The sequence below is a fragment of the Cnephaeus nilssonii genome, assembly GCF_951640355.1.
Source record: "Cnephaeus nilssonii genome assembly, chromosome: 11".
NCBI lineage: Eukaryota > Metazoa > Chordata > Mammalia > Chiroptera > Vespertilionidae > Cnephaeus > Cnephaeus nilssonii.
Genome location: NC_137082.1, coordinates 37742654 through 37758114, shown reverse-complemented (window position 1 = coordinate 37758114; position 15461 = coordinate 37742654). Strand labels below are relative to the sequence as shown.

General features: G+C 41.9%; 1 protein-coding gene across 1 annotated transcript in view; it reads left to right on the top strand.

The window, feature by feature from the left end:
* RBL1 (RB transcriptional corepressor like 1) overlaps positions 1-15461 on the top strand; it is an 83353-nt gene that overhangs the window by 32146 nt on the left and 35746 nt on the right. Inside the window, exons 12-14 of the mRNA XM_079785019.1 lie at positions 4547-4684; positions 9242-9406; positions 10162-10294. Coding sequence (XP_079641145.1) covers positions 4547-4684; positions 9242-9406; positions 10162-10294 — 436 coding nt within the window. The remainder of the gene's footprint in view (positions 1-4546; positions 4685-9241; positions 9407-10161; positions 10295-15461) is intronic.

Here is a 15461-nt window from a genome sequence, read left to right as displayed (position 1 = left end):
TTTGTCTTTTAAAATAATTGTCAGGATATTTATTGAACTTTTCATCATTCAATCCTAATAAAGTTTTTTATTTTAGCTATATTTTAATTTCTAAGATCTCTTTCTGGGGTTATTAATTTAGATTTCTTTGAAGTTGTGTTCTGTTGCTTGAATTGTCTGTTTCCTTTGTTTCTTTTCTGTTTATTTTGATCTCTGTCTTTCAGTGGGAGGTTTTCCTCTAATGTTGGATCATTCTTGGATGTTTACTTTTACTTTTATTTGGATGAGGCACTAAAAATGAGACACTAATAAACCCTTATGTTGACAGGCAGTTTGATTCAAAAGCTCTGTATGCAAGAGTGGGAATAAAAGTCCACCAGCCTTACCCTCGCAGTGTAGTTCAGTTGGTTGAGCATTGTCCCGAAAGGTTTGATTCCCAGTCAGGGCATGTGCAGGAGGCAACCAATAGATGTTTGTCACATCAATGTTTCTCTCTCTCTCTCTCTCTCTCTCTCTCTCTCTCTCTCTCTCTCTCTCCTCTCTCCCTCTCTCCCTCCCTCCCTCCCTTCCTCCCTCCTTCCCTCCCTTCCTCCCTCCCTTCTTCCCTCTCTCCCTCCCTCCCTCCCCTTCTCCTCTCCTCTCTCTCTAAAATCAATAAAAAATATTTTAAAAATAAAATAAAAGCTCACCATCCTCAGGTGATTATGTAGAATTAGAGACCCTCAACTGTTTTGCTAATATTTTGGTTTCTCTAGAGAAGTATCTGCTAATCTTTTGCCTCACAGTTGCTGTGGTTGAGCAGAACAAGGAAGGGAAACTTGATGTCCCAATTTAGTCTGCAAATTTCTACCTAAAACCTCAATCTTCTATGCCTTGTGTTCTCCAATTTCAAGTCTCTCCAGTTTAGTTCTACAGAGAATAATTCTAAGGTTCTCTGTTGGAATAGACTAGAGGCCTATCTTCTGACTCCTTAGAGTGGGGGTTGGGTAGGTATAGTTCTAACTACAACATCTATCCATGTTGGCCCCTTGCCTAACCACTGCTTTCTATTCTGCCCGTGCCTTTGGTTGCTTTGTTTCTTCTCAGGTTGCATAGAGCAAATTTGTTTTTAGTGTGTCTCTTTAGGCTCTTATGTTTGACCATTTTACTTTATTCTTAGTAATTTGTCATCCTTCCATCTACTTCTAGTCTTTATAAATATACTAGAGGCCCAGTGCACAAATTCGTACACAGGTGGGGTCCAGCCGGCCCTGCCCCCGATCGGGGTAGGAGGGCCGATCTGGGGCATGGCCAGCTGGGGGGAGAGGCCTGGAGAAGACTCACTGAGCTGAGCATGGGCCCCAGGCTTTCCAGGGAGGATGGTCTTAGCAAGGAAACAGAAACCAGGAGAAGGCTCTGCAAACAGACCCTGAGCTCCCTTTGGCCAGGCCAGCTCAGAGCTGGAATCTCTGTGTGTACATTAGACACAGCCCGGCACTTGCCTTTATCTGTTGATCAAATCCATTGCATTGAAAAACTTGTTCCCCTTCTTCTCTTTGGGGCTTTACAACAAATACAGACCGATTGGAAGACACGGGCCCCAGTGGCAGAGCCAGGCCCCACAATCACCCTGAATTTAGGCCTAAAACAACCTGGTAGCAATCTCCATGAACAGAACACACTGTTTTAGAGTCTTAATTCTCCCCTAAAATGTACCCAGCTGCTCCTCTTTAGGTGGGATAGACTGAACTAAGGAACGAAAGACCGAGTTTCCTTTGAGGTAGGATCCATTGGGAGCTGGCTGGTGGCAAGGCATCTCACAGGCAGCTGTCTTTCCCCCAAGCTTGGTGTGCTCTGAGCTGGTCCATTTCTGGCAGTCCTGGGTCCTGAGCTTCTGGTCCAGCGGCAGATCCACAGGGTTTCTCTCCGCTGCCTTCCTGGCATCCCGAGTAGTACCCTCTAACCCAGGGCTCCAGGTGGCTGTCGCTAGAGCCAGGACTCAGGGAAGGAGCTGGCCCACGCCAAGAGGGACCTCCAGTTGGCCAGGCCATGCCCCATATCCCACTTCTCAGTCTCACTTTTGTGGATAGGGCCAAAGCCTGCTGCCTGAGACTGGCTTCACGTAGGGAGGGTCGCAGCAGGGAGAGGGGCATCCTGACCTGCCAGCCTTGGTGACGATCATCTTGGAGCCCAGCTGATTGAATTCATCCCCACAAAGCCTTCATCTCAAGCTGCATGCTCATACTGGCCACCTTCACGTTCTTTACCAGTACCTTGGTGGTGGCAGCGCAACTGGTCCCGGGGCCCTTGAGCTGCGCAGCGGTGCTGGTGGCAGCAACCAGTCGTTCCACCGTAACATTTGCTGGACTTTTATTATATAGACTAGAGGCCCGGTGCATGAAATTCATGCACAGGGGGGTGTCCCTTAGCCCAGCCTGTACCCTCTACAATCTGGGACCCCTTGAGTGATGTCTGACTGCCCGTTTAGGCCCAATCCTACCTGGGCCTAAAAGGGTAGTAGGACATCCCTCTCACAATCCAGGATTGCTGCCTCCCAACTGCTTGCCTGCCTGCCTTCCTGATTGCCCCTAACCACTTCTGCCTGCCAGCCTGATCACCCCCTAACGATTCCCCTGCCAGCCTGATTGATGCCTAACTGCTCCCCTGCCAGCCTGATGGCCCCTAACTGTCCTCTCCTGCAGGCCTGGTCACCCCTAACTGCCCTCCCCTGCAGGCCTGGCGCTTCCCCCCACCCCCCCTACTACTATCCTCTGCAGGCCTGGGTCCCCCCTCAACTGCCCTTCCCTGCAGGCCCGATCGCCCCCAACTTCCCTCCTCTGCTGGCCTGGTCACCCCTAACTGCCTTCCCCTGCAGGCTTGATCACCCCCAACTGCCCTCCCTTGCAGGCCTGGTCCCTCACAACTGCCCTCCCCTGCTGACCATCTTGTGGTGGCCATCTTGTGTCCACATTGGGGCAGGATATTTGACCACATGGGGGCAGCCATCTTGTGTGTTGGAGTGATGGTCAATTTGCATATTACTCTTTTATAAGATAGAGGCCTGGTGCATGGGAGGGGGCCAGCTGGTTTGCCCTGAAGGGTGTCCCGGATCAAGGTGGAGGTTCCCTTGGGGTGTGGGGCGGCCTGGGTGAGGGGCCTGTGGTGGTTTGCAGGCCGGCCATGCCCCCTGGCAACCCAAGCAGAGTCCCTGGTATCTGGGATTTATTTATCTTCTATAATTGAAACTTTGTAGCCTTGAGTGGAGGCCAAGCCGGGGCTGTGGAAGCTTGACTTCCTCCATCGCCAGGGGCAACTCAAGCCTCCTGCTCTCTCCAGCTCTGTGTCTGCCACCATTTTTGTTGAGATTTATTTATCTTCTATAATTGAAACTTTGTAGCCTTGAGTGTAGTCCACGGCCGGCTAGGGTATGCGGGAAGCTTGGCTTTCTCCATTGCCAGGGAAACCCAAGCCTCCTACTCGCTCTGTGGCTGCAGCCATCTTGGTTGGGTTAATTTGCATACTCACTCCTGACTGGCTAGTGCACTTGTGGGTGTGGCAGAGGTATGGTCAATTTGCATATTATTCTTATTAGATTAGTACTAGAGGCCCGATGCACGAAATTTGTGCAAGGTGTTTGGCCCTCACAGCCTTGACACTCAAAGCTCCTCGCAGCCTCGGCACTTGCAGCCCCTCACAGCCTCGGCTGGCCCTCGCAGCCCTGGCTTTGTCTGGAAGGTCATCCGGATGGTTGTCCAGAATGTCGTCTGGACGGTCGTTCGGCTGTTCGGTCTAATTATCATATTAGGTCTATTATATAGGATGGTTTGCAGTTACAGATGACTCCTAGTTTTCTACAGAATAGTTTCTGTTTCTTATTCTCTTTGTTGATTTGGAATGATATTTGAAAGAAGGATGGCAATAAATAGCCTGTTTAATACTAAAAACTGATGTTGAATCTTAAACTCAATGATGAAACAAGAATTTGTCTTAGTAAAATAACTCTTTCTCTGAACTTTTTAAAGTCTTAGCCATGATATTATTTTACAGAGAGGAAGGGAGAGGGATAGAGAGTTAGAGAGAAACATTGACCAGCTGCCTCCTGCACACCTCCTACTGGGGATGTGCCCACAACCAAGGTACATGCCCTTGACCGGAATCAAACCTGGGACCCTTCAGTCCGCAGGCCGACACTCTATCCACTGAGCCAAACCGGTTCCGGCCCCATGATATTATAATACCTTTGATTTTAGCATTTTTATTAATAAGCCCTTATGTTGACAAAACACTGGTAATAAAACCTATTAAAAAACTTCTGGTGCTTTTCTTTTAATGGGAATATTACTATTTTGTTATTTGCTCAATTTTCAAAGCAGGTTGTGATCTATGCCTCATTTAAATATATCTACCATAGAGCAGGATTATATAAGAAAACTCTTTCCCAGTTTGAGAATTCAAATTTTTATCTTTGATAATCTAGTATAATATAATGTGTAAAAGTGATTTTATCTTATTTCTATAGTCTTCGTTATAAAGTGACAAAGGCTGAAATTGTTAGAAATATTAAACTGTGGTCTTTCTCTTTTCCAAGGTTCTTTTAGAGCAAGATATATTCCATCGTTCCTTGATGGCCTGTTGTTTGGAAATTGTGCTCTTTGCTTATAGCTCACCTCGTACTTTTCCCTGGATTATTGAAGTTCTCAATTTGCAGCCATTTTATTTTTATAAGGTGAGATGAATACCTCACATATGGTGTACCTCACATAGAATTCTATCTTAATGCTGAGGAAACATGCTGTACTGATGTTTGGAAAATATTCCCAGAGGTATTCTGAAAACATATATTCCTTTTGGGTGGAATCAAGGACAAAGGGGAGAGAATGAAGGATATATGTAAATTAAGCCAATCTCACAGGTTTGGTTTTGTTTCTGTCACTGATTGGCAAATGCAACCAGAAACTAAGTAGTTAACTTTGAATTTTCCATATTTATGAATGAAAATCATAATCCTGCGCTTCCTCTCAAGATGGTAAGGTAGTTAAATGCAGTTCTCCCTTCCTCCCACAACCACATGAAAATGACAACTGAAGTACAGAACAACCATTATTCAGAACCACCTGAAGTCTGAACAGAAGTCCTATAACTAATGATATAAAAAAAAAAAAAAAAGAAGCTACATCAAGACTGGTAGTAGAGGCAGAGATGCAGCATAGGCTGGTCCCTCATAGTGGCAGTTAAAATTCAGGAGGGATAGCTCTGCTGCAGAGGTTCCCCATGAGGAGCAAGGGGCTCCAGTACCACACCAGGTACCCTAGCCCAGGGTTCTAATGCTGGGAAGAGAAGTCTCCATAACTTTGGCTGTGAAAACCAGTCTGGATTCTGACTGAGTGAGATGGAGTCCCAGGCAGTTCCTCTTAAATGGCCTATGTATGGACTCATTTGGATTCACCTCTCTGGATTCCATTGCTGGGGCAGCAGTTCAAAAAGCCCCAGGGACATATGGGAAAGAACTAAATTGTCTGGCTTTGGGATGATGGTTGGAAGGATGGTTTTCTTTCAAACAGAAGTGCTGTCAGAGACCATTTTTCTTTTGCTGAGCACTCCCCCCATAGAGCCAGCAGATAGGCTCCATATCTGCATCTTCATCAGCCTAGCTAATACTGTTCATCCCACTCTATTGATTCCCTGAGACTTCACCCATACAACTTTCAGACACACCAAAGCCATTTCCAGTGGCTTTTCCATACAAATAGCCTGTTTTGGCTCATGCCGCAGACTCTCCTAAAATTTCTCAAAGGTTCACAAACCCCCAAACAAGCAGTAGTCTGTCCTTGGCCTGCTTTGAACCTCTTGCTAAGTGGCCTAGGCTAAGCACTCACAGCACCAGCTGGCCTTGGTTCATAACTTGGTCTCTCCCAGGCACCTTGAAGCTCAACAAGTAGCAGCCATCTGCAGATCGCTCTGTTAGCTCATGCCTAGGAGACCTCAGGGACAGTGCAACCAGTAGATAGCTTCAGACCAGGCCAAAGCACCACCCAACCACTCCATGAGTGACACAATTAAGGAGTGGTCTCAATGGGCATCAGAGTCTTGATGAAATGAGTTTTGTTCCATAGGTTTGGCCCCTGCACAGCAACTCCTGTACTGTAGTCATGGCCATTCTTGCAGCCAATTGGCCTTGAGGTAAATCCCTCCCTTTAACATGCCAATAGCAATCAGGCTTAATTACAATAGGAGGGTGCATACAGCACTTAGGGAGGGGTGAACCTAGAGCCTGCAGCTTGGGTAACCAGGGAGACTGTGCCATTGGACCCTATAGGACACATACTGCATAAGTCCACTCTGGGAGGCATAGCAGCTCTACCCAATACATAGAAACAAACACAGGCAGCCAAAATGAGGAGACAAAGAAACATATCCCAAAACTCCAGAAAAAGAACTGAACAAAATGGAGATAAGCAATCTACCAGATCCAGAGTTAAAACCACTGGTTATAAGAATGCTCAATGAGCCCTACCCAGTTTGGCTCAGTGGATAGAGCATCGGCCTGCAGACCAAGGGGTCCCAGGTTCAATTCTGGTCAAAGGCCCATGTCCGGATTGTGGGCTCAATCCCCAGTAGGAGGCAGCCAATCAATGATTCTCTCTCATCATTGATGTTTCTGTCTCTCCCTCTCCCTTCCTCTCTGAAATCAATAAAAATAAAAAATATTTTTCAAAAAAGAATGCTCAATGAATGTAGGGGAAGAGTAGATGAACTTAGAACTTCAACAAATAGATAGGAAACATAAAAATGGAGAAAGAAAACAAAAAAGAACCAGTCAGAAAAGAATATAATTGCTGAAATGAAAACTACAGTATATGGAATCAACAGGAGGGTAAAGGAAGCAGGGAATCAAATTAGTGATTTGGAAGATAAGGCAGCACAATACATCCCATCAGAATAGCAAAAAGAAAAAAGAATCCCAAAAAATTAGGATAGTTTAAGGAGCCTCTAGGGCTTCAAATGTACCAACAATTCACCTCATGGGCATGCCAAAAAGAGAAGAGAAAGATCAAGGAATTGAAAGCCTATTTGAAAAAATGATTCCCTAACCTGGTAAAGGGAATAGACATTTAGTTCAGAAAGCACATTGGCCCAAACAAGATGAACCCAAAGAGGCCCACAGCAGGACATCATAATTAAAATACCAAAGATAAAAGATAAAAAGAATCTTAAAAGCAGTTATCCACAAGGGAGAACCCATAGACTGTCAGCTGATTTCTAAATAGAAACTTTGCAGGCCCAGAGAGATTGTCACAAAATATTCAAAGTCATGAAAAGCAAGGATCTACATGCTTGCATAGTGGTTGTGTATCAACCCATGAACCAAGAGGTCACACAAGTTCAATTCCCGTTAAGGGCATATGTCCTGGTTGCAGTTTCGATCCCCATTGGGGGGCTAGCAGGAAGCAGCCAATTGATGTGTCTCTCATCAATATTTCTAACTATCCCTCTCTGTTCCTTTCTCTTTAAAAAAAAACACACATAAAAACAAAACAAAAAAGAAAAGAAAAAGCAAGGACCTACAACCAAAATTATCCAACAAAGTTATCATTTGGAATGGAAGGGCAGATTAAGAGATTCTCCAACAAGAAAAAGCTAAAGGAGTTCACCACCACCAAACCAGTGTTACAATAATGTTAACCCTTTGCACTCGCTTGCTTTTTTCTCGATTCCTTTATTCTACTCTGGATTTAATTTTTTAAATACCCCAGATTTTACAAAGCGCGGCAGTAGAATAAAAAACTGGAGTTTCTTTTCATACAAACTTATTTATTTGGATTCTTCTATATTTCAAATTATTGATACATTCAAAGAGTAATTTGCACTCGACATCTGAGTGCAAAAGGCTAAAGGGTCTTCTTTAAGAAGAAAAAATTCAAAAATATGAATAATAGAATGGCAATAAATACATATCAACAATTAATATCAACAATTACTTTAATGCAAATAGATTAAATCCTTCAATCAAAAATATGGAGACTGGATAATAAAACAAGATCATTTCATATGCTATCTAAAAATGTAAATATTAAAATCACACATTAAAATTCTAATGATAAATAATCAGTATTAATACTTTGTGTATATACTTACATTATCCTAGATATTTACTCTGTTTGTTTGTTTGTTTTCTTAATCCTCACCTGAGGATATTTTTTAGAGAGTGCAGGAAGAAGGGAGGGGTGGGAAGGGGAGAGAAAAACATTGATGTAAGAGAAACATATTAATTAGTTGCATGTGCCAGGGATTGAACCTGCAACCCAGGTATGTGCCCTTGACTGGGAATTGAACCCTCCACCCTTTGGTGCGCAGGCCGATGCTCTAACAACTGTGCAACACTGGCCGATTTAATTTGTTTTTCCCATCACCATTTATGCCCTCTTCCTCTTCCACCCACCCTCCTTTCACCAGCATTCACCACACTGCTGTCATGTCCATGAGTTCTCTTCTTTTTCTTCTTTGCTCAATCCCTCCATAGATACTTACTCTTATTAAAATGTAATTATAGTATATAAAAACAAAGTTCTTTCCAAATACAGTATTATTCATTTTCTCCTTTTGAGCTATTAGGAAGAATAGTATGAATTCAAAATAGCAGTAAATTCAAAACAGCGATGGGCTGGGAACCCAAAGCCTGACTTCTACCAGTATTGGGCTGTTACCCAGTTTTCACCTATCATTGTCTTAATTTTCCATGTATAAAGAAAGCATGAAAAACAAATATATGTGAAAGTATTTTGAAGATCTTAAAAACTCCTTCAGCCCTGACTGGTGTGGCTTAGTTGGTTGTGCGTTGTCCCATGCACCGAGATGGCCCCAGTTCAATTCCTGGTCAGGAGGGCACATGCCCAGGCTCCATTCCCAATAGGGGGCTTGTAAGAGGCAGCTAATCAATGTTTCTCTCTCATAGATTTTCTCTCTCTCCCTCTCCCTTCCTCTCTAAAATCATAAAATCAATAAAAACATTAACCAAAGAAATTATATGCATAACCCAAGGATACAGACAATAGTGTGGTGAAGGCTTGGGGTGGGAGAAGGGGCAGGCTAGAAGGGATCAATGGGCAATAAAGGGTACATCTGTATAACTTTCAACAATAATGATAAATTTTAAAGAAACTACTTCAATGATATCCTTGATTTTGTGTCATTAATAACACAGAGCTATTCATACATGCAGGCCCACCCAGTCTAGAACTGATTGCTTGAGAGTACATTATCTGCTCAATTTTCTTATCACCAGGTTATTGAGGTGGTGATCCGCTCAGAGGAGGGACTTTCCAGGGACATGGTGAAACACCTGAACAGCATCGAAGAACAGATTTTGGAGAGTTTAGCATGGAATCACGATTCTGCACTGTGGGAGGCTCTCCAGGCTTCTGCAAACAAAGTTCCTACTTGTGAAGAAGTGAGTGAGTCAGGGAAAGGCCAATAGTCCTGTCATATTATAAAATAACTAGAAGCCCAATGCATGAAATTCGTGCACTGTCTCCCACCGCCCAGTACATGCCCTCACCTCCCTGCTGACTTTGTCCATTGGTTATGCTTATATGCATGCATACAAGTCCTTTGGTTGATCTTTTACCCCCTCCCATCCCCTGCCTTCTCTCTGAGGTTTGATGGTCTTTTCCCTAATCCAAACCTACTGAAGGAACTGTCCAAAACCAGGAAGAACTTAAAAGAAAATGGTTTCTTGAAATCTCTCTTCCATGTATCTTTTGTCTTTTGCAGCACTGTGATTAATGGGGCAATCTTTAGAATTCATCAATATTTCCATTATAGAATCCATTGGGAAAGTAAAAAAAAAGTTATGAATTTGAAAGAAATGGATTTTAGATAATGCTCTTGCTCTATTACTTTGTAGCAGTGTGTCCTTGGGCAATCACATTTGAGCCTCATTTTTCTCATCTCTAGGTGGAGAGTGATAGTGCCTACCTCATAGGTTTACTTCTAGTTGTCGATAAACTTACATAGATAGATGATAAGATTAAGTGTGATTAATTCTACAAACAATTTAACAATATTAACTATTGAGCAATTTTGTGAAGAAAAAAGGTAAGAGAAATTACATAAAGAAGTTAAGATTTTTCTCATTTTTTCTGTTACAAGTTTTCATCCATAGGTTTATCTGTATGTAAAGCAAAGGGCTTTTGTTTTCAACAGGTTATATTTCCAAATAACTTTGAAACAGGAAATGGTGGAAATATACAGGGTCATCTTCCCATGATGCCAATGTCTCCTCTAATGCATCCAAGGGTCAAAGAAGTTCGGACGGACAGTGGAAGTCTTCGAAGGGGTAGGTTCAACATTAGTAAAACAATGAAAAATAACAAATAATTTTTTCAGAGAAAATGTCAAGTCTTATTAATATATTTTTTATTTCTTCATTAGGATTTGAAAGAAGGATTAATGCTTATGTCAACCTCATAGTGTGGCTCATTTTATACTTTTTTAAGTTAAAGTAAAAGATTTCCAATCTGATTTTGAATATAATTATTTTTTGTAATTTCATTGTCAATTATTATGAAAATATATCTTGGCCTTTTAATAAACACATACACCTTTTCTAAATGATGGTGGAAAACTATTTCTTAATAAGCTAAATACCTAATTTTTAAATGTGACAAATTATATTCTCTGTGTCTATGCATGTCTCTATAGAAAGATAAGTATTTAAAGCAGAGCAGAGTACTCACTGGGATGCTAAAGTTTATCTAATGACTGACTTATTTATACTATGTTCTTAAAATAGTTCATTTGAACATTACTAATAGGAAGATTTTAGTGCATATTTCCTTATTTTCTCTTGTGATATAGCATACTGATGTGTACATTTTCTGGATTATTTAGCTCTTGCTTTATTTTTTCTTAAATCAGTTAAGAAAATCTTTTGACTACAGAATGTCTCTGAACAAACCTCAGATGAACAAAGTATTCAGTGTACATAGTAAAATAGCTCAAGATCCATTTTTGAACTATAGTTTTTTATGTGCGTGTGTGGGTGCATGCATGCATGCATGTGCAAGCTATAGATGTAGTACAAGATTATAAAAATGTGCAAGCTGTGCATATAAAATAATATTCATAAACAAGAGGAATAACTAGGATTGTTTTATAACCTTTAAAAATCTTGTCAAAACTAAAAATTATCAATTATTTGATTAGAGAAATGAACAAGAAGTAAAAATATTTACTTAGTACAGTATAATTAAAAACATTGAGGATAAAAGTGTTTTGTCTTTTTTTAAAACTTACAGAAAATAATTTAAACAGTGTTTGCTCCCTTCTCAGACTGAGTGGAGCATCCATTTTTGTGTCTTTTAAACTTATATTGGATCAGTTTTCAACATTTTATTTACTTATTTACTTTTGAGAATTTTTATAAGAGTTTATTTGAGCTGGAACCGAAGAGAGTGCCAAGAAGCAAGATATAAAATGCTCCCAGCTTTCAACATTTTATTCTTTGTGCTTTCAATGCTGTGAAATATCTGAGTTTCTCTGATGTTAAATTTTTGCCATCATTACTTCCTGTTGATATCATCTTTTTTGTCACAAAAACTTTTCTTTTATATCCATAAGTTTCATCTTTACAAAGTACTTCTAGCTTCATTTGTAAATCTCTTGAACAGTGGCAGTGTCAATAATATTCCCAGAGTCAGCTTTTCTTCTATAACTTCATTGACACTCCTATTTTAATTTCACTTTCAGCACTATCACTTTTTATTTCTTTGTTGCACTTACATCTTTTTTCTGATGATTCCCTCTTTCATTTGTCTGTTTATAAAATGTTGTGTGGGTTTACCACTGGGAGATAAGGGAAGCATAACTTGGTATATGTTTTGTTGTCTGCATGAATTGGATAACACCGTGGTCTGCAAACTGCAGCTCACGAGCCACATGCGGCTCTTTGGCCCCTTGAGTGTGGCTCTTTCCCAAAATACCACGGCCTGGGCGAGTCTGTTTTGAAGAAGTGGCATTAAAAGAAGTTTAAGTTTAAAAAATTTGGCTTTCAAAAGAAATTTCAATCGTTGTACTGTTGATATTTGGCTCTGTTGACTAATGAGTTTGCCGACCACTGGGATAACAGATGTGCCCTAACCAATCACCGACAGACAAAGAAGTTATTAATCACTGATCATGATGCACAACTATTATTATATAATGATTTATGGACTGAAGTTTTTAGTTTATACAGTTACCCACAGTTACTATACCTTGTCAACTGAAATTTGAAATTTGAACTGTTTTGCAAGGGCTGTTGTTAAGCTGCATGTTGGAACTATACAAAGCATGAAGTGTGTGTGTGTCTGTCTGTGAATGTATCTTTGACTATAATTTATATGTATACTAGAGGCCCAGCACATGAAATCATGCGGCCCCGCCCCCCTGCATTCGCCTTGCCACACCCACCCACCTGACAGCCTTGCTGCAATCAGAGCCTGTGGGCCGCAGGGGAGGGACCGAGAGGTGCTCCATGCACTTCATGATGACCGGTCGTTTCGGTCGTGACACCTCTGGCATTTTTTTTTCCATTTTTTTTATTAAGGTATTATATGTGTACATATCTTATCATTGCCCCCCCACCCCCCGCCGACCCCACTCCCATACATGCCCTCACCCCCAGTGTTTTGCATCCATTGGTTATGCTTATATGCATGCATACAACCTCTGGCATTTTATTATTATCCTATCTAATAATAGACAAATATGCAAATTGACCATACCTCTGACACACCCACAAGCCACGCCCACAACTCACACCCACCATCCAATCAGAGCGAGTATGCAAATTAACCCAAACCAAGATGGCTACAGCCATAGAGAGTAAGGTTTCCTAGGTAACAGAGGAAGCCAAGCTTTCTGCCAGCCGTTGCAGGCCTAAGCCTCCACTCAAGCTACAAAGTTTCAATTATAGAAGGTAAACAAATTCAAACAAATGGCGGCAGAATGGAGCTTGAGAGTGCAGGCCAGAGTTGCTGCCAGCAACAGGGGAAGCAAAGCTTTCCGCACACCCTGGCCGGGCCCACCCGCTTAAGGCAACAAAGTTTCCATTATAACCCCAACACAAATGGCTGCAGGCCTCGGAGGGAGCCCCAGGCTTGGCTCTGCTCCAGGCTACAAAGTTTCAATTATAGAAGGAAAATAAATTCCAGATACCAGGGCCTCCGCTTGCGTTGCCAGGGAGCGTGGCCCGCCTGCAAACCACCACAGGCCCCTCGCTCAGGCCGTCCCACGCCCCAAGGGAACCCCACCCTGATCAGGGACACCCTTCAGGGCAAACCACCTGGCCCCCACCCCTGTACCAGGCCTCTATCCTATCTAATAAAAGAGTACTATGCAGATTGATCATCACTGCAATACACAATATAGCTGCCCCCATGTGGACACAAGATGGCCACCACAAGATGGCCAGCAGGAGAGGGTAGTTGGGAGGCACCCGGCCTGCAAGGGAGGGCAGTTGGAGGTGATCAACCCTGCAGGAGAGGGCAGTTAGGGGTAACCAGGCCGGCAGAGGAGGGAAGTTGGGGGCAAACAGGCTGGCAGCAGAGTGGTTAGGGGGTGATCAGGCTGGCAGGCAGAAGCGGTTAGGGGCAATCAGGAAGGCAGGCAGGCAAGCAGTTGGGAGCCAGCAGTCCTGGATTGTGAGAGGGATGTCCGACTGCCCATTTAGGCCCGATCCCTGGGATCGGGCCTAAACGGGCAGTCGGACATCCCTTGAGGGGTCCCAGATTGGAGAGGGTACAGGCTGGGCTGAGGGACAACCCCCCTCCGTGCACGAATTTCGTGCACCGGGCCTCTAGTGAGTATATATAAGTGTGTGTGTATGTTTGCCACCCAGCTAGAGATCTGAAAAAATCATGAAGAATGGTCACCAAAATGTGATTCTTTCTAGGTGTAGGGATTTTGAGTGAGTGTTACTTTCTTCATTACAGTTTTTAGTATTGTTTGAATTGTTTTTTGGTGAATTTTTCAAACAGATATAATTCACATACCATAAAATTAACCCTTTAAAAGTATACAATTTAGTGGTTTTTAGAATATTCACCAGACTATACAATTATACCATTATCTAATTCCAGAATGTTTTCATTGCCCCCAAAAGAAATCCCATACCAATATCGGTCACTCTCCAGTTCTTTCTCCCCTAAGCCCTTGGAGCTACTTTCTGTCTCTATGGATTTGCCTATTCCGGTCATTTCATATAAATGGAGTTGTTTAATATGTGGTCTTTGTTATTGGCTTCCTTCAATTAGCATTTTTTCAAGATATATATATGTCACAACATGTACCACCACTTCATCTTTATGACTGAATAATGTTTTATTGTGTGGACATTGTGTATTCATTAGTTGATGGACATTGCGATTTTTTCCACTTGTTGGCTGTTATGAATAATACTGCTGTGAACTTTCAGGTCATACATTATTTTTATGATTAGAGGAAAAAGTTATTTTCTTGTAAAGATTTAGATGATGAGAATCAAATAATAGAAAAGCCTTAGAAAACAATAATATTGAGCCTTGACTCTGGAGAGATAAAACTACTTTACTTCTAACATTTGGCTTCTTTAATATAGGCAGAGGTTCAAGAAACCAGGAAGGTATGCTATCATTTTCACATTTTGTTGTAAGGACCTATTTCAGGCCTCTCTCTCCCACTAGACTTGATATGAGCTATATTGAACATACACTCAATAAAAACCTAATAGCATATTATTAAAATTTTATTAAGTGTCCACTATAGCTTTTCCAGTGCTGTGTAAGGAAAAGATTATTTCAAGGGGTTTGCAGCTAACTTCATGGCTATAGTATGAGTCCTCCTTTGAAATGTCAGCTTCGAAAATTCCTAGTCAGATTCAAGCCGGGATTTCTTAGATGTAAGACATCCAGGTAGAGTCCTGTTAAGGGGTAACAGGAGTAATAATAGAACTTTCCACTTGTTAACTGAGGACAGGAGTCAGAGCTGCTTTCATAACCCCCAGGATTATGGAGAGATATTTATTAAGCCATGACTATTTCCCCACTCCCTTCAGTAGTACAGAGAGCTGTCATTATTGCCAGAGGTAAGTTTTATACTTTTTAAGCATATTTTGAAAATAGATTACATGGCTGTCTGATTATCTAGTGAAAGTAAAAATAAATAATGACGAGCTTTTACTTTAGAAACGTATTATATACCTGTATAGAAACAATGGATTGGAGGAAGTGAGGAAGAATGTGGAAAAAGATGCACCTAGTGGATAGACATAGTTTATACCTTAACTTTCTTTTTAATCAACATACTACTACCAACCCTCAAATTAAGTCAAGTTAAGCAGAGTCTTATCACCTTTACTCATCTTCATCTTATCCTATCTAATAAAAGGGTAACATGTAAATTAACCATCACTCTGCCACAAAGATGGAGGCGCCCATAGCCACAAGATGGCTGCACCCAGTCCTCTCAGCCCCGCCGGAGTCCCC